Raw genomic sequence first — 20,712 nt, 5'->3', positions numbered from 1 at the left:
TGGCCCAGCACAGGAACCTAAATGGCAAGTTTTCATCTCTACTCCCTTGAAATCTAGGCTACGATGTAACTCATTTTATTTAACGAAACTATTCTCTTTATCGGCTATAATGTTTTGCTGTGTAAAATAGAGAGAAGTATTTGATAAAGATATGGAAATGTCTCCTGATATTTGTTAAGTTCCCAAATGTGCTTTTGAATTAAAACATTCAGTGCATCAGGTCCAAGGCCAATATTGTAGCTACAAAGATACTTATTTTTTTTTAAAGATTTTATTTATTTATTTGACAGAGAGAGATCACAAGCAGACAGAGAGGCAGGCAGAGAGAGAGAGAGGGAAGCAGGCTCGCTGCCGAGCAGAGAGCCCAATGCGGGACTCGATCCCAGGACCCCGAGATCATGACCTGAGCCGAAGGCAGCGGCTTAACCCACTGAGCCACCCAGGCGCCCCAAAGATACTTAGTACAATGAGATCCCATGAGTGTATCCACGGTGCTGACCGCCAGGATAAAATCCCTACAAAGAATGATGCCCTATTGTGCAGTAATGTTTTGCTTATAAACTTCCCATTTTAACAAACTTGAAATATCCAAATCGTAACGAACAAGAGAGAAGAAACAAATCAAGAACTCCTAAATATTTTATAAAATCATATAATGATAAACATACAGAGATTTAAAGCATACTTTACTTTGTGCCATATATTCTTTAGAAATATGTGTGCAAATGCAAAAATACATCCACTTAAGTAGGCGTAATAAAATTTGCTTGAACGGTATTTTGGAAAGTGTCAATTTCATCGTTTTTAGTTTTGAGTATATTATTGCTTATTTTGTTATTAAATGACTCATGCAAAGATCAATGAGTCAAGAACACAGTATTGATGCATGTAAAAAATAGCTTTTTAAAGTTTCATATAAGAGTTGCCATCAACAGTATAAATAAGGGCTTTGGAGATGTATAACTTGATGGCAATAAAAAACACAGTCTTAGATATGGAGACCTTTTGTCTTTAGAGACTCAAAGGCAAGATGACATTTGATTAGTCTTTAAGTGGGTTTATATATAGACTAGCTCATCTATGCATGATATCTCCAAGGTCTTCAACTTAATCCCACTGCTATGAGAAATATATTGAGGGTACCAGACCTTAATCTCAATCTAAATACAGATAAAAATTTATTTTAAATTTTATTTAGCATATGCAGACATACTCTTTTAATCTGATAAATACAGGAAATCATAATTTATATTCAACTTTATTGTGTCAATTAAAAATTTTTCTTGGCCAAGTTTCTACTGACTTGAAGTGATTTGTAATAATTCATCAATGTTTATATGTATTACTGCTAGAATTTCAAACTGAAGGTTAAAGTATCAGTAAATCCTTTTCTAAAATAGAAAAAAAATTAATTTAATTCCAGTATAGTTAACATACAATGTTATATTAGTTTTAGGTGTACCATATAGTGATAGTAAGTCTTTCCCTCTAATAAAATCACTAACTCGTTTTTGTTCACATTAAAAAACCCTAGAGGCAGTACATGGAGAGCTACATCTGATAATTAACAAACACAACATATCTTTTCTTGGCCAAGCTATTTTTCTTGTCTTTCATGATGTTTACCAATCTAACTAGATTATCATTTCTCCCCACTGTTTCTGAAATTTCATGAACACAATAAATCATTTATTTTAATTATATAATTTTTAGTTTCTCAAAGAATATTAAACACCCAAGTGTGGTGTTCTTTTTTTTTTTCCTTAAAAATAACATGGAAATGACATGTGAGCTGGAGCCATATGAGAAAAAGTAGTAGGCAATGTTATTTTTAAAACCAAACTGAGGCCTTTCAAATAAAATATAATCCAGTATTTGCATAGTCTTAAAATGCTGATCATTTTAAGGGTTAGCTTATACATAAGCATGGTTTCCGCAACAATAAAAATAATTCAATGAACACATACCCAGAAATCGTACAGTTCGCCGCACCAGTGGGTTTATATAGCAACAATCTCCAGTTAAAATAGTTTTCTCCTGGTTTTCAAAATCCCGTGTGGCCAGTTGTAGGCAAAACACTGCAGTTTCTCCCACTATTATCTTGCAAGGAAATAAAAGGTTAAAGAACATTAGAATTTAAGCAGTATAAATGTAGAATAATTTTATTTTCTAAAAATGCAAGAAAGTAACTCCTTTGAGTGGTAATGATCTCAATATAAAACTGAATCATATTTGCTTAACTAAGCCCTTTTTTAGAACCCTATCCCTATGCATACAACCCATATTTCTCTCAACTCAAGGAAGTATTAAACTGATAAATTATGAATACAAATGACCATATCATTTTTGTTTTCTGGAAGACTTCATTAAAAAAAATTTACAAAGGATCTTTGCTTTAAGGATGCACTTATTTATTTTTGGTATGTAACTGAATTTCATGTTTTTTCTTTAAGTGATTATGTCTTGCTTAAATTTGACACTGCCACAGAAATCGGAACAATTTTCTATGAAAATATTCTTGAAAGGATCAGATAAATACACTCTAAAGTCAAATTACATTAATACTTTTATAACAAGAAACAAAATCAATTCAAACACATGTTTGTCCTTGAGGTCATCCTTTGCCAAAATCTTACTATTCTATTCTGAGACAGTATTAAAACTTATAGTTGTTAATATATTCTGTATATTTTAGTACATATATGTTATTTTCATCTTCATAAAAAAATGAAACAGAAAATATTGTCATACTTCTTTTATAATTGAAAAAACCAAGACTTGAAACTCAAATGAATTGCCCAAAGCCACAGAGGCAGTAAGGAGAAAAATAAAAATCCGGATACAGATCCTTTGCTCTACTATGCTGCTTTACTAAAGGACCTGCCTATCTTCCCTTGGTGTTAATACCATTTGCAGTGGTTTTCATATGTGGCTTTTAAACACCCAGCAAGGTATTAGATACTAGAGAATGTGTTAATATTCCATTCCATGAATGAGGAAAGAAAGGATTAGGGAAGTTAAATAATTTGCTCCCCATCAGGCTAGTCAGAAGGCAAGCAGAAATTGCTGACTCGGTCAGATCTTTGGACTTTTTTTAGTATAATGATCAACAACACTAGAAATATGATTAAGAGAAAAGAAATGGAACAAATGGTATATTGCCTAATTTGTCATTATTAAGGTTAGTTTTCTGTACATCTTGTCTAGGTTAGTAACATCCTAAACAGAGAGTCCCTGAAATGGCCTGGAAAAATACTTTTGGGGTCTTGATGAAAGGTAATACCTGTAATTATAGGATATTCAAAATTGTCAGTGAGAGATACAGAAGGAGTTCATAGGAGATAAAATGTCTGACCTAGTTCTACTCCAATATAAGTAACAGATAATAAGGCATTTCTTAATTTTTATTCATTCTTTTAAAAAAAAACGATTTTATTTATTTATTTGAGAGAAAGAGAGTCAGAGAGAGCGTGAGAGGGGAGAAGGTCAGAGGGAGAGGCAGACTCCCCATGGAGCTGGGAGCCCGGTGCAGAACTCAATCCCAGGACTCTGGGATCATGACCTGAGCCAAAGGCAGTCACTTAACCAATGGAGCCACCCAGGCGCTCAAATTTTTATTCCTTCTAACTTTTCCTCTCTTCTTACGATATCTCTTCTTCCAGGAAGGTCAGGGTTCAAGGTTGATTCAGTACATGTTGAGCTGAATTCCATTAAAGGAATCCAATCTTGCCAATCTGGTGGTAAGACTGGGCTGAATTAAGAAAAGCTAGAGTTTATAGCCTCCCAAATCCTCCTGAAATTTTTAACTTTGGTAAAGTAGAAGAGGTGTGTGATGAAACAGTTCATCTGGCCTTAAGAGGCACAGGAGGTATTTTCCACAGGTTCGTCAGCGGCCAGCAGGGCCCTAGGAGAAGCTGACAAACAGACAAGCTGTGTGCCTGACATCTTCTCATCTTCCTTTCTGAATCATTCTTCTGCTGCTGTTTGAAAGAAGTTACTTCCTGAATTTTCAGTTTCAACTTCTTCCAGGTCTGTGTTGCCCTACAATGTTCCAAATTCTAAGAGTCTACCACTTACTCCACATCATGAGCATCTTGGCTCCCAGCCTGATTCTGCTCCCATAAGCCCTCTCTCCTCCAGAGCAGGTACCAGGGGTTCTCCACCCCCTCCTGGTTCTACCCCCGGGCACATTGACCCCCTCAACTCATTCTGGTAATCTAAGATACACGAAACTCCTCCGAATGTAACAGATACCCAATAATTCTTATTAAATGCATGTGTGAATTCCATCCTCATTAGATCCGAAGGTCTCAGTCAGCCTCTGACCTTTTGCCTGACTCCTAATAACCAATTCCTGCCGTGTTCCTGTGATGAAGGCTCTACCTTACACCTTAGTTCCTTCCTATAACCAGATCCTGAATGCTTGTCGCTGACGCGATAACGCGTTTGGTTACCAGGTTCCTACCAGGCTTAGACCTGCCTTGTCTGGGTCCCTCTTCCTAGGGCTCTGCTACCTGGTTTTCCTAATGCCTACCTCTTGCCTGGGCGCATGTCAGCACATTGCACATTTCTGAATTCCCTATTTTTGTCTTCAGCCTATCTGCCAAAACAGCATCTCAATCAATACTGTTTGGCTGCTACTAAAAGAAACTCTCTCAAACTGGGTTAAGCAAAATTGGGAATTTATTCTAGGGTTTGGAGGGTTATCTCAGAACTCGGGGTATGGGACTCAGGATCAGATCCAGGAATGAAAATTCCTCAGGAATCCAGGCAACTACTCTCTCCATCTCACTCCCTGTCTCTGGAGTCACACTGCCTCTCAGCTCTTCTCTGAATGCCTGACTCATTCCTGTCTTTCTGCAAACCAGTTCTCCTGCTGGTTTGATTGCCCAACAGTTGTCAAAAGCCCTGTTTAGAACATATCAGCTCAGTTCGGGGAAAGTTCAACTAATTAGATTTACTGTGTCCCAACTCCAAATCCCTAGGGAGTTCCATTGGGGACAGGTTCTCTTCTGGTCCAATTCTGTCATGGTGCACGGAAACTGCCTCTCTGGGCAGAAAGCCTATTTCTCAGCAAAAGGGAGTTGCTACCTTTGATGTCTACCTCAACTCTTATCCATCCTATCTTGCTGGACCTCCCCCCTCCCATGCTAGTTCCTTCTCTAGACTAGCCCTTTCCACCATGTTCTCTGGGTACTGCATTCTGTGTGCCTCCCGGGACTTCATCTCATCATATGTAGTTGCTGCGATCCTCGTGTCTGCTCTCCTCTTGTGGCTGCACCAATTTCACATGCTCGACTTCTGCCTCCCTCAGTGTGATAGCTGTGAAACTCCTTAGCCAAATCATACTCTCTCTTAACCTCTCTACCCGTCCCAACATCCTAAGTCCAAACTCCCATTGTTTACTACTATCAACAGATTCATGTAACAAAAAGAAAACAATTTTTATTATGATGTATACTTAGATACCTTCTGACTTAAGGACTCCATGTTAGGCATGGCTGTTTAAAGAAAGCTTTATAACCCAGTTGGGTGGACACAAGTAAAATAATGAATAATGGTATGAGTCTGAGTTTTAACTTGTTTGGACAATAACTGCCAGTAGCACATTTAGGAAAAAATGTTGCTGAGTCACTGGAAGCATCTGTGGCCACAGTGAGATGGACCACTCAGATTGGCCTGCTGCAGGGAGGCTTTCCAGCTCACGTACCCAGCTGCTGTTCCACTGGGACCGCACTTCTTGTGGGTTCCTTCTAGCAAATGACTACGTATGGTGGGGGCACTCAGGAAAGCCTGTTGCCCTGAGATGTGGGATACCTCTGACTTGCAATTTTGATTTGAAAACTGTCAATCAGCTTGGCCAACTCTTTCTTGAAACTGTGCTGTGTTCTGAGGGGCTGGGGACCCTGTTCCCCTACTTTCCCCTTCTCTTTCACAGAGGTCATCATAGTCTGAGGGCTTTCACAGCCTTCTCTGGCCCAGCCCTCTCCAAACCTTTATCTTCTATAGGTGTAAAGGAGAAAGCCCTTGTCTGATCCTCAGTTCTACAGGAAGCCCTTAAGCAGTCCTGTGCAAGGTTGGTGGTATCTTATTCATGGTCCATGTAAATCTAATATGGAATGGGATGATGCCCATGAAAGAAAGGCTCGGGAGCCGGTACCAAAGATGGTACTCAATGGCTCACCATTTTACCTACCCGGTCAGAGTTGTGTCTGAGCAACCATGCTATTCCTTGAGTCATAGTCCCCTCCTAACTGCAACATGACAGTCTATGTGCTTGGAGGCAAGAGCTGTGTTTCTGAGCCTCAACCCGCCAGGTAAATGGAAGCCTTACATTCCACAGCTGGAGTACCATGTTTCCTATTATACTCCATCCTCTGAAGGAGTAACTCCATTATGCTTTATTGAACTCAGTGTTGACATTATGAAGTCTCTTGAGCCCTACCTTGCTTATGAAGTGGGACCTACATACACACCCTTTCTAAATAACCTATCCCATCTCTACCCCATCTTTGAGGGTAGAACTGGTAGTGGTCCTATATCTGATCCATTACCCCGCTTGGCAGTGAGTAAAAAGCTCCATCTTTCCAATGAATAGCAACCTACAAAGATGCAGGAACAAATCATTAATCCCCAAATATAAATGCTCAAATGTTTGTTATAAGCACATAACATTGTTCTCATGCCTCAATTCCCAGAGGCTGACCCTCTAGTATCTATGCTCCTTAATGAGAAAATATTGAAGTAAGCTTTCTCAAGAAGATGAAATCACTGTAGACTTTCATCAAATGACAAACTCCAAATAGCTTTATGTTTTCATTTATGAAAACCTGATTAGAAATTGCTCTCTCTTTCAACTTCTGATGATTCAAAGATATCCATGCATCATTGTTTTGAAATTGGTACAAGAAAACCAGTGCAGATGTAAAGATGTAACGCAGCAGTAGAGGTCACGCAATCAGTGTGATGGTAGTTGGCATGTCTCATACACTTCAGATATATGTGAAATAATATCTGAAAAGCAACTTTATCCGTAAAAGTATAGTCATGAGACAGACTTAAATTTTAAAGTGTAGGAAGGCATTGGGTTTATATTTAGGTTTTTATCAAACCCACTGTCTATTCTTGGTTATTATAGGCACGGATAAAGAAGGAGCTCATTTCCCTCCATGAATTTTAAGCTAGCCAAAGAAAATTCTTAGCTGTACCAAGAAGTAAGAAGCTACACTGGGTACTGTCTCATTAACTTTGTGCTATGATATGGGAAATTAAGGTTTCTTCAGTGTCTATATGTATTCCAGAACTTTTGCTGAGTATGGAGTTACTAACTTCTTAAAACATAGTTGCTGAGTGGAATTGAGGTTGGAGAGACAATTAAATAAATTCAGGAGAATTACAGAAGAAGTAATAGAGTTAGTGATAAATAGTAATAGAGTTAGTGATACACAATCCCTCCCAGCAGGTAAGAAACTATGGTTATGTTTTGCTCTAAGTGTATATATTTCATAATTTGACCACAAAAACTTGTGTCCTCACTTTCATATTATAAAGTTGCCTTGGGAAGTGGCTTCCTAGTCCAGACCAGCATTCCCTGCATGCCTGGTGCTAGGTGGTGACTTACACCAAAGGAACATAGGATCAATGATGGGTGTCAGTTTCAGACCAGGAGGAAAACCGTGTATATATTCTCCATGTTTTCCTCCCATCTGCTGCCTGGAAGCAGGGAACTCTCCGGGCGCAGGAGGTGTTGGTGCCATAAGACAGAAGGAGTCAAAGTCCCCCAGTCAGTAGTCCTGCACTAGACTGTCACATGAGTGGAAGATAAACTCTAACATGTGAAGCCAGCGAGATGTGGGGGTTTATTCATTCACAGCAATGAGAACTTGCTAATTCCCTTTTTTTTTTCTTTGAATAAAGAGGGAATGAGTCTCACACTCAATTTTCAGCAGAGAATAATATCTGGTTAGAATTCAAAAACACTGGTTTTCAGTACATTCATTTTATGGTTGGCTTCTATTTGCCAATTGGTATCAGTTGATATTGGTATTTCACTGATGGTAATGATATGTTTTCTTTTACAATTTATTGGTTAAGTGGATTGATTTAAAGAAAAAATAAGTGATAGCTGAGGTGGTATGTGGCTATGAGAGAAATCATGAAGCTGATACCCTGAAAGGCAAATTTGGGAAATATTTAACATATAACCAAAGCTAACTTAAGGCTTCTACACAGCAAGAAGCCCAATATGCTCACAAAATGAAAAGGCAACCTATCAAATGGGAGAAAATCTATGCAAATCATATGTCTGATAAGGGTTTAATATCCAAAATATATAAAGAACTCATATAACTCAACAATAAAACAAAAAATATTGAAAATGGACAAAAGAACTGACTGGACAGTTTTCCAAAGAAGACATACAAATGGCCAACAGTCACATGAAATGGTGCCCACCATCACTCATCATGAGGGCAATGCAAATCAAAACCACAATGAGATATCACCTTCACCCCTGTCAGAATGGCTGTGATCAAAAAGACAAGAGATAATATGTATTGGTGAGGATGTGGAGAAAAGGGAACCCTTGAGCACTGTTGGCAGGAATGCAAACTGGTGCAGCCACTATGGAAAACAGTATGGAGATTCCTCAAAAAATTAAAACTAAAACTACCTTGTGAGCCAGCAATCTTCTTCTGGGTGTATATCCAAAGGAATTGAAATTAGGATCTTAAAGAGATATCTGCACTCCAATGTGCATTGCAGCATTAGTCACAACAGCTATGAAGTGGAAACCACATAAGTGTCTGTCTATGGATAAATGCATAAAGAAGATGTGGTATATACAATGGAATACTATTCAGTCACGAGAAAGCAGAAAATCCTGCTGTTTGCTACAACCTGGATGAACCCTGAGGCATTTTGCTAAATAAATACATCAGACCAAAAAAACAAAACAAAACAAAACAAAAAAAACCCATATATTGCATGGTATCACTTATATGTGAAATCTAAAAAAAAAGAAAAAAAAGAAAAGAAAAAGGAAAAGTTGAATGCACAGAAACAGAGCAGAATGGTGGTTAGCAGGTTGGAGGTTAGGGGGAAACAGGAAGATACTGGTCGGGATGCCTGGGTGGCTCAGTCGGTTAAGCATATGGCTCCTGATTTCAGCTCAGGTCATTATCTCAGGGGTCCTGGGATGGAGCCCTGAGTCAGGATTCCTGCTCAGTGGGGAGTATGCTTATCCCTCTCCTTCTGCTCCTACATTCTGCCCACACCCCGCTCCTGTGCTTTCTCAAATAGATAGATAAAATCTTAAACAAACATACATATATACTGGTCCAAGGCCACAAACTTCCAGCTACAAGATTAACAAGTTCTGAGGATCTAACGTACAGCATAGCGATTACAGCTAATAATATTGTGCTGAGTATTTAAATGTTGCTACAAGAGTAGATCTTAAATGTTCTCACCACACACACCCACACACACACAGGGTAATCATGTGAGAGGACAGAGGTGTTAGCTAGTGTTACAGTGTTAATCCATTTTGCAATACATAAATCTATCAAATCGACACATTGTGTACCTTAAACTTATGCAATATGCCGTTATATCTCTGTGAAGCTGGAGAGAAAAAGATTGACAAGAAAACCAACTTACATGGCATTTACAAGGTATTAGGGATTGTTCTAAGTGCTTTGCAAATACTCAGCCGTATGAGGTAAGTATTGTTACTAAAAACCAGCTCCTGATGAAGAAAATAAGGCACAGATGAAGTGAGCTCCCTGGGGCTGGGTGTGGAGTGAAGAGGCAGCGTCTGAACCCAAGGCAGTTCATTCTCTGAACCCGTGCCCTTAATCTGCACATGGCAATAGCAGTGTGTACGACTGCGGGTGGGTGGCACCTAGAAGGCCCCCATATCCTAGGGGGTAGGACAGTTTTGGTGAAGCAGCGGGTCCGAAGGCAGCTTACACAGGAGGAAATGAGGCCAAGGACTGGATTTGGTCCTTGGTGTGAAGGTCCGCAGTCTTTAGGAGACTCTTGCTCACGCACATAGCGGGGCACAAGAAACACAGGAAGTTATCCCCACTGATGGGCGGGACAAGCTCATGAAATCATTTTTTAATTGTGGAGCCAGTAGAAGATAGTTATAGGTCAATTTTCAGAGTGCTCTCCAGACAGTGGTTTTTAGATGTGGTCCCAGCAGCAGCGGCATCCGGGAACTTGACGGAAGTACAAAGGCAAGCCTCGCCCCAGACCTTCTGTCTCGGAAGCTCTAGATGGGAGGTCCAGCCGTCTGCGTTTTATTTTTTTTAGATTTTTTATTTATTTACTTGACAGACAGAGATCACAAGTAGGCAGAGAGGCAGGCAGAGAGAGAGAGAGAGAGAGAGAGAGAGAGGAGGAAGCAGGCTCCCTGCTGAGCAGAGAGCCCAATGTGGGGCTCGATCCCAGGACCCTGAGATCATGACCTGAGCCGAAGGCAGAGGCTTTAACCCACTGAGCCAACCAGGTCCCCCGTCTGCATTTTAATAAGCCTGCCCAAGCTCCCTGTAGGCTATTCTGAGGGATCTAAGAATCCTGATTACCATATATTTTAAATTTTTCAGAGATATCTTTAAAGGAATTTCTAGATATTTATTTGAACAAATAATGATTATGTATTTGTACTGTGCAAAGAGCTATTCTAGGCATTGTAGTGCCTAGAATGGGATTCTAGGTGGGATTCTAGAAGGCAAGGTTCAATGAAACTTAAAAAGAAACCCGAAGCTCTCGCTTTTCACATGTTTTAAGTGAGACTTGGAGAGATGGAGCATCCTGACAAGCCACTCACTGCTCAGCAACCCACACATGTTCATCCTCTGGCTTGGAGTCTACCACACTTCTCACTCTGGCTGAAATGCCAGAGGCGTCAGAGAAACTTACAACACAGCTGCCAACACGAACACATTCACTAGCTATACTAGTGAATGAATAAAGAAGAGACGAGATGAGGAGTAAATGCTCACTGAGGACTGAACACGTAAGTGACCAAATGTGGTGTTCCTCTCTGGAACATTCTTGCAGAAAGGGATCCAGTCTTCTTCAACCCCATCTAAGCCGTGTGGCCAGTATTAAAACCCTCCAGAGCCTGAGGATCTGGCTGGAGCCCAGCATGGAGAAGTACTACCTGGAATGTTTTTACTCTAAGCACCAGAAAGGCATACTTGTCTTCAAGTTCATACTATACTAGTATAGTATGAACTTTTGCTTCAGTGTCTGCATCTATAAAATGAAGATAATAGAAACAATGCCACCATAGGCTGTTGTAAGACATAAATGAGTTAACTGTTATAAAATTCTTAGAGTATATAAATATATAAAATTCTTAGAGTAAGAGTAAGGTAAGCATTGTGCAAATTTTAGCTATGATTAGAAGAGCTTGAAGGTTCTGTCCAACCTTCATTTTGCATACTTGTAGTTTCAAGAAAAAATTTAATATATAAGGTCAAATTCTTCATGTTCACAAAGCTACCATAGATCAGTACTGTTATGATGTACCTGTCATTCCTCTAAAGAACTAATTCCTAATTTAAAAATAAACTGGTACACAGTTCTTTGGCTTGCTTTCTGCTCTTCCAAAATACATGTTGAAATTAATCCGCCCTGTTCTTTATCAACAATTTTAAAAAGCATGATAAAACCTGAAAAATTCTTTGGAAATTTGAGATAATGGGGTTTTTAGACATAAGTCTTTGAAGCAGAGGCCATAATTAAATGTGCCTAAGTCAGTACTTCCAAAACTATGTTCAGCAGGATATTAAATGGGTTTGGGGGAAGGGAGATGTTCCTGGTCAAAAAAGAAAAAAAAATCAGCTAAAAGCTACAAACTGTAATCTTCCCAGAGATGCACAGTGCATATTGGCATGTTAAAACTCCTGTTTCCTAGCTGCCCCTTGATGGCATTACTTCACTATCTTCATTTTATAGATGAGAACACTAGGCACAGACAGATTATATGACTTACCTAAGGTCATTTAGCTACTAAGTCCTAAAGTCAGGATTCAACTCCATGCCATCCAGTTCTGGAGTTCAACTTGACATTATACTGTGTTTTTAAATTTTGGTTTATTTTAAAAAACATCTGGCAATCAAAGATTTCTGGTTTGAACTTCTGCATTTGAGGGTAATTTCCTCCCAATTACCCTTCTTATATGACCAAACATGACAGTCTGTTAAAGAAAACTGTTAACTTTACTGCCCACGGTATCCCAAACTTGTTTGATTTTAGAAACCTATGTAGCAGGGACAATCCTAAATATTTGGTAAAGTTAATATTCCAGAAACACTAGGGAGAGTCAATCAAAGCAAGTCTTCCTATTTAGAAGAAAGAAATGTACATTTAGGAAGGATTAGCTGATGGTTATTTATGATAACTGAATAAAAGAATTTGGGCTCTTCAGAAAAAAAATGGAAAGGTGAGAAAGGTTACCTTTATAAAGTGATGGCAAACTCATTCACCACTTCCCAGGTTATTAGGAAGAGGAGAAAACAGTACTTCAAACAAAAGAGAACAAGTATTGATTCACGCAATGAGAGAGAAAGGTATTATTCTAGACAGTGACACAGGTGGGAAATAAAAAGGCACTTAAGTAGCACTTTTGAGATGTTATTTGTGCGGCAGAAAATGGCCAGGGAACGATGGTGGATTTACCTGACCTTTCCGATCTGAGAACCACGTTTCTTTCCTACAGTACAGAAGAGTCATATTTTCCCCCACTGGACCTCCTTGGGGTGTCTGCTGGCTGTTGAGTCTGGGAAGAGTTATCAAAGGACCTGAGCCTGCATAGTAGATCTTCGTAACTGCCTCGTAGCAGATAGTAATTCTGCTTCTTTTCCTCTCCCTTTTTTTTAATGTTTATTTTCCTGCTAGTTCAGAAAATCTAGACCACTGTATGGTTGAGATTCCTTCTATATCAAAGTATAAGTCTCCGTTGTACAACAGGATTGAATTATTAGTGGTCACCTTCAAGGGCCTCACTGCATTAAGGGAATGTGCACTGACAGACCACACTGTGATAGGCCGGGTAACACTCCTTTTCATGGAAATAGGCTTTTCAGGTGACAGCTCTGCCTGGGAAAGCAGAAACAGTGTTCCCTGCAATTTCCAATTCATCGTGCAGATCTTTCCCTGGAGGCCATCTACTTCCGGTTTTCTTGGCTTTCATTTCTCTCATCTTTAAACAGACTGACAGAACAAATGTCTTTTAAGGCCATTCATTTTTACTGGGGGAAAAAAATGACTAGACATTTGAAGGACTTTATTTTTAAAACACTTTCACAGAAAGAGTAAATGTTGATTACATAGGAAATCCTAATACTTTACTAAGCCATTAAAAATGTTTGATGAGAACGCACAAAGAAAAGCATGATTGAGATCCAAAAATAAATGAATGAGATGAATCTTGGAACATAAACTCACTTTGCAGTCTGGTCTCATTTGTTTTTGGTATGAGTGCAACTTTCCAGCTTACTGCTTCTGGTGTATTAGGAAAAGGTATAATTATAATTTGAATGTGAAACCCTAATAGCTCTGGTTCAGCTGAATTTACTTAGCAAGCCAATTTAAGGGTTTCCAATATATAACAGGAAGTATCTTTTACAAAACTGATTACTTATGAACTTAAACAACTTTAATTTAAGCTTATGATACATAATTTATTACATAAATTCATAAATATCTTCCCTTTGTTGTCATTTTTAAAAGTGACACATAGCACTTACCATGGACCAGGTGCGGTTCTAAATGCTTTATAAATACTGATGCGTATGCCCTACGAGGTAGGTATTATTACTCTTTCTTAGGAAACTGAGGCACAAAGAGGTTGAGTAATTTCCCCAAATTCCCATAACTAGTAAAGGGCAGACCTGAGATTCAAACCTAGGCCATGTGACTCCAACTTTAATATTATACTCCTTATCAAAGATTTGTTCAGGAATGGAGTCAAAACGCTTTATGAAACACATATTAACTCACTTTATCACCCGATGTCAACCTTGACATTTTGATATTTTATTAGTTTGCTTTATTTTAGGAAGAAAAGTCTAGCAGTTAAAGCCTTTCTATCTGAACTTCTGTACTTAGGAATACAATTTCCCCCAACAAGCTTTTCTACATAAAGCACAAATATGGGAATCTGTTCTTAAAAAAAACAAACAGCTAGATAAATAAAGCTTATAGATAAGACACTCCAACAAACAGTAACATTTATTCAAACAAAGAGAAGTAGATAGAGTTTATATGGGTTGGCAGAGTGCAGTCGGGCTGGGAATATTAATTTTCTAAATGTGTCCCCAACCTGCTGCAACTTATTTTTGGAAGCAGCCTGTTACCTCAAAATGTTATTTGGAAAGCCTGTGATGGAATAGTTTGGTGGGATGTTCAGATAATATTAACAGGAACTTCATTTTAGGCAAGATACAATTTTGAAGAAAAGTTATAGATTTATGTTATTTTTTCAAAAGCATAATGATAAAATATTCATTGTATATAACATAGTTTCTATGCGATTTTCTCATCACCACTCCTTGCAAGATTTAGATTAGCTTTCACAGGTATTTGAACAGGCAGGTAAACAACTGCCCCCAGGTAAGATTGACTCCTTGACTTTGACACTTGGAAGGAGTTCAATCTTACCTAGTCCCTTCATCCTTCAGAACACTTGTTCAAATGTCCAAACCATGCGTAATCTTAGAGTCTGCTTCTCTGTGGAGTCCTACTGTGGGCTGTCAAAATATTTAGTGTCATCAACTCTCAGCAGTTAGCAAGAGTGTTGCTGAAAACATACAAATGCCAACTCCACGCCTTCTGGCACCAAGGTCCCTAACTCGGAGCAGCAATATCCAGTGACGGGCTCAGAAACAGTATTTCTCTGGTCTGTTCTGTTTCATTCAGAATCAAAATGAGTCTTTCTGATTCTTTTATTGCATGGAATAGCTTCACGTTAGTAGTGCTGGTTCCTTCTCATGCGGACCCAGGGGCTGCTGGGCCCCCCTGCGGTCCTGCCATCGGGACCATATGTGTTGTAGACTGGTGACAACACTTCCAACGGTGGAGCAAACCCCCACCTGCACGGGACACTACTAACCACCACGCAAAGTACACATAGCACCCTCCAGATGCTCTGGCTTCCAACTCACACTTTCCCACAGAGATCTTGGGAGGAATTGGGCCTGAATAAACCCTGTGTGGGAAGAACGAGAGTCCCGTCAATGGGCATGAGAGAAGAGGATCCTCGGTTCGCAGTCTTTCTTTCCAAGCCCCACCCCCGGGTACCGTAGCACATTTCAAAATCATACTGACCTACTGTTTATCACATTTCACAGTTGGCAGACATTTTGAGAATTTTGCAATTCGGTACCAAAAGGTAAACTTGTAACAGGTAACTGAAATCCTGTGAATATTTGAGTCCTATGAATAAATGACTCAATGAATATAGATTGGAGTCCAATGAATATAGGACTCAAATACTTGGAAAAACATTCCCTCAAAAAGCAACGGGAAACAATCTTATGTAATGAGCAATTCTGTGCACAGTTTGCTGGCCAGCAGTTTTAGATGGCTATTAAAATCTCAATCAGGTTTTCTTTCAAAATCTTAATTATAATCTCTCCATATGAACTCAAGCAAAATAGTATTGAAAAGAACCTGTTATGTGCAGTGCTGATCACTTTAAATGTTTATTTAATATCAGTATGTATAATTCATGACAGCATTAGAATATTCAAGTGAATTAAAATTCTTCATATCTGAAAGAAAACTAAACCCCTATTTACTAAACATTGATTGAACCCGAACTTACATGTAGCAGACACTGTTGTCTGTCTAATCAACATTAACTAGCCTTCTTCCTCAAAAAGCCTTGATTTTGTTCCGTTATCAACCTTCCCTATTATGGCCACAGTCTTGAGGGAGTCATGGTCATCCTTAGCCTCAAAGGATGAATGATTTATCGAGTCCTGGTGGCTCCATCTGTGACTAATTTAGACCTGGGCATGAGATGGAGTTGCACTCAGGGAGGATGAGGAGACCTTTGCTAGGGATGGTGCTTCCAAAGAGAGGTTCTTGCTTTTCAAAAGAAACTCACAGAGGAAGTATTCTTCTGCTAGACATCAACTTCGCATGTGATTCCAGAAGAAAGGTGGTCATGGTCCACCATGAAAGAAGCCAGCCAAGAGCAGAGCAGACACACATTATGTCAGAGTGCAAAGAGAAGAGAAACGTGGATCTTTGATCTGTCATCCAGATACTGAATTAGTCACTTTTGAGCCAACCCAATGGCACTTCCTGTTACATGACATAATAAACTTTCCTTATTGTTTAAATGGTTAAGTCAGAGTTCTCTCTTATGTACATAGGAAAACAATCTAATTGATACAAAAATACAGCCCTGAACTTGGTGATGGTAAGGTAGAGAGTAGAAAGAAAATCTCATGAGATACGTTTTTTTATATGGCACACGGCTTAAAAGGCTAGAGCTATGTTTACCACAAGCAAAGTTATATAGACTGCAGACTGGGGAATAAGACTGAAAGAAGGAACAGGAAAAAGAGCTTTACAGGTAGGGTGACAGCATAATTTATCACCCAAACTATTACACTTTGGAGTGTGAAATGAAAGCTTAGTAATATTGCTATCAGGACAACAGGAATAAACTGGGGCTGACCCAGGCAAACCAGCACAAATGGTTGCCACAACTACAGAGCAAAGGAGAAGTTAAATAAAGCCTTGGAGGAGGGAAATTACAGGATGTCCTTGAGAGACGGTAAGTGGCCCAATTTGGTTGGAATGCAGACTGGATATGAGAGCTGATAGATTACCTTGGGACGGTGATGTAAATGCCTTGAGATTCATGCAAGAAGTTGGTACTTCATTTTGTTCACAGTGGGAGGCTATGAAATTTCTGGGCAGGGGAGTGCTGTGATCAGACCTATGCTTTGGAAAAATCAATCTAGAAGCGGAGGAGACTAGCAAGAGAGGTAAAAGTCCTGTAAGTCACTACGGTGGTAATCCTTCCAGGTAATGAGGCAGGCTTCCAGCATTGGGAAAGCGAAGGGGCATATGCCAATAAGGAGGACAGGAGAGCAGAAGGAAAGAAAGGCTTAAGAATAAATTTTGAGGGCGCCTGGGTGGCTCAGTCATTAGGCATCTGCCTTCGGCTCAGGTCATGATCCCAGGGTCCTGGGATGGAGCCCCACATAGGGCTCTCTGCTCAGCAGGGAGACCGCTTCCCCACCCGCCCCCCCTGCCTGCCTCTCTGCTTACTTGTGATCTCTGTCAAATAAATAAATAAAATCTTAAAAAAAAATAAATTTTGAGATTGCCTACAATGGGGGAGTGGGAAATAAAAAGAGAAGTAAACAAAGGACATAGAGCAGGAGTGTCCAGAGTCCGAAGAAATTGATCACATCAAGGAATCCCAGAGAGGAGAGAATTTCAAGGGAGGTGGGGAGGCGGTCCTTGATCTGTGCTTCAATGTCCTAAAGAAGTAGAGGAAGTGAACATCCAAGTGAGAAGGTTGTTGTCAGTGTGACCTTCAAGAAAGGGGTTGACAGTGACAAAAAAGAAAAATTTTCACATTTCCTTTGCCTTTCAGAAAACCTTGTCAGTTGAATCAGTGCAGCAATTCCCCAAACCATCTAACCTTCAAAGACCTGATTTCAACTGAAATAATGAAATAAGTTTATTTGGTGAGTAGAAGAAGGTGAGGCTCTGACATGGATTACAGGTGTGTCATCCTACTTCAATCTCAGCTCAGTCATCACCCCCTTCACAAAGCAAGGGTCATTAAAATACACAATCTATCCCTTTGGTCCCTAAACCTTCAGCTCTGAATCTACCTGATCTTTGAAAACTCTGACCTTAGGCGAGAGGGGTTTATACAGCTACAGCTCAAGGTCTGTGATTCAAGGTCAAGTCTCTGTGCTAATTCAAGTTGAACATTCTGGCCTATATTTGATAATGAGGATTATGAACTGCTCCTGATATGCAATTTCAACTTTGTGCCTGAGTTCTGCTAGCTCATCTCAGTTCCTGAGGCTCTGCTCTGGTCACCTAGTTAGCACCCCAGTCCTCCTAAGGAGGAGACTATCTGTTCCCATCTGTCTTCCGGGTACTTGAGTTCTTCTGCTTAACTCTATAGACAGCAGCAAATGCCCTATTCTCTTACTTGGCAACAGATTTTCCTCACACCCACCAGCTCCCAGATTCCTGGGAGCTATGTTATGTCTAATACCAGAAGACGTGGTTACTCCCCACTGGTCTTCCTGACACACTTTCCCAGAATCCCTGTCTTCTGTACCTTTTCCTTTCACAGCCCATGTTCTGCTGCGGGACCAGATGCCCAGAGCACCTTTGGAGGAGTCTACCCTTCTGGGTCCATTCCTCAGTTATTTCCACGCCCTATCTCTTCCTGACTTAATCCATTCCATTGGGTTACAGAATGGGTCTCTGTCTGACCTGATACATAGTAATACGTTCCTGTATCCAATCTCACCTTTGCAAAAGGCATCCAGGCAAGGGGGAGCACTTGTAAATTGGTACTAGAAGAAAAAAGATTCTGCACTATCCTCATCCATTAACAAAAATCATGGCCTGTAATTCATGGACTTGGAGATATACAGGAAGCTGAGAGAAGCACTGATCCATGGAACACAGATACCCTGTAGGTTGCAGCAGAGTATTTGTTTCCAATATTTTCAGTATGGATAAAGTTGTCAATGATGGTATTTTGGTGACAATACTTGAAATAAAAGTACAAACAGAGCCCATGCATAATGTCAAACAATAAAGTGTTAAGTTCTCCGGATGTCTATCTAAACGGATCTGATGCCTCTAGTAACTGAACACAAACGCAGACAGAAGCTTTTCTCTTTCTCTTTTTTTTCAAGATTTTGTTTATTTATTTGAGAGGGAGAGAAAGTGAGCATGAGAGAAAGTGGGGAGGGAGAGGGAGAAGCGAGAGAGAAACAGATCCCCTGCTGAACAGGGAGCCCAACACGGGGCTCAGTCTCAGGACTCCAGGATCATGACCTGAGCCTAAGGTGGATACTGGACAAACTGACCCACCCAGGTGCCCTGACAGAAGCTTCTCTTAATACGGGTATTTGCTTAGGAAAGGATTGGCTGGAACCCAGGAACAGTAACATTATCAGAACCTTTCATGAAGCAAGAGAGGAATGCTTCCCCATTTCTAAGACACCTGGACTGAAGCTCTACCACACCAACAAAGAATAAAATGTTTTCTGGAGGATGGTGATGGACATCATAATGTTTGTTACTTTCTTACAATTTTCCCATTGTACTGCAGGATCTCTTCTATTGTTTAACTTCCATGTCTAGCAAGTTGCCTAGCATGAAACAGATACTCAATAAAAATTGTGTGAATGGGGGCGCCTGGGTGGCTCAGTGGGTTAAAGCCTCTGCCTTCAGCTCAGGTCATGATCCCAGGGTCCTGGGATCAAGCCCCACATGAGGCTCCATGCTTGGCAGGGAGCCTGCTTCCCCCTCTCTCTCTGCCTGCCTCTCTGCCTACTCGTCATCTCTGTCTAATAAATAAATTTAAAAAAAAAATTGTGTGAATGAATGAATGAAAGGAAGGAAGGAAGGGGGGAGGGGAAATGTAGGTAGGTATGACTGTGCTTGAACTACAGCCTTTAGGGTACTTGTTGCCACCATGTGCGCTGGAGATAAGACATAATCCAATTATTTAATAAAAGCAAAAGCAAGAATGCCTAAATGGTGCCATGAATAACCCTTCTCCACAACTTCATTAACATATAAGGAGAACTGGCAAAAGGGGAGAATCCACACACAGTCATGAACCTTTCCTTCCCACAGCAAGACAACATGGAAGGGAAATCTGTAGAACGCCCTGGTCTAAGTTTAAATTTCAAAAGTACTCCAATGTTTTCGTATCCCCCTCTCTTTCCCAACCTTGAAGAGTATTTTAAAAAGGAGTTTTAAATATCATATATGAAACAGTTACAGTAAACCAAGTGTTTGTTAATTTGAGGAAACATCTTTTAAAAATCTATTGAGGTGTGTCTTCTGAAGTACAGATCAAAATGGTGCATATCACCTCAACGATATTCCCCACAATTAGAGAAAGAGCAGACTAGGAAATGACGAAGTATCTTTAAAGTAACAGGGGTAAATAAATGTCTAGATCTGCCCTGCGAGTACAGTTGCCACGAACCTTGGGTGCTTGGCTGTCGATCACTCAGAAGCTGGCCGGTACAGATTGGGATGTGCCCGTAAGTGTAAAATAGGCACTGCATTTCAAAGACTTTGCACAAAAGGCCACGGGACATAATTTACTGGTAAATTTTTATATTGATGGCTTGCTGAAATACTCTTTCAGATATACAGAGTTAAGTAATATATATTATTAAAATTCGTTTCACTTTTTAAACAAATTTTAATAAGAATTTATTTATGGGGCGCCTGGGTGGCTCAGTGGGTTAAGCCTCTGCCTTCAGCTCAGGTCATGATCTCAGGGTCCTGGGATCGAGCCCCGTATTGGGCTCTCTGCTTGGCGGGGAGCCTGCTTCCTCCCCTCTCTGGCTGCTGCTCTGCCTACTTGTAATCTCTCTCTCTCTCTCTCAATCTGTAAAAAAGAAAAAAAAAATTAAAAAAAAAAAAGAATTTATTTATTTATTTGCAACAGAGCC

The 20,712-nt window shown here is 39.9% G+C and overlaps 1 protein-coding gene across 2 annotated transcripts in view; it reads right to left on the bottom strand.

Moving 5' to 3' along the window:
• The window catches only part of PLPPR5 (phospholipid phosphatase related 5), a 119,720-nt gene that overhangs the window by 78,524 nt on the left and 20,484 nt on the right, over positions 1-20,712 (bottom strand). For both annotated transcript variants that reach the window (XM_045998047.1, XM_045998125.1), the window contains exon 2: positions 1,968-2,100. In XM_045998047.1, coding sequence (XP_045854003.1) covers positions 1,968-2,100 — 133 coding nt within the window. The remainder of the gene's footprint in view (positions 1-1,967; positions 2,101-20,712) is intronic.

The sequence above is a fragment of the Meles meles genome, chromosome 1, assembly GCF_922984935.1.
Source record: "Meles meles chromosome 1, mMelMel3.1 paternal haplotype, whole genome shotgun sequence".
NCBI classification, from domain to species: domain Eukaryota; kingdom Metazoa; phylum Chordata; class Mammalia; order Carnivora; family Mustelidae; genus Meles; species Meles meles.
Note: the sequence above shows the minus strand (reverse complement) of the source record. Positions and strands in the feature narration are given on the sequence as shown.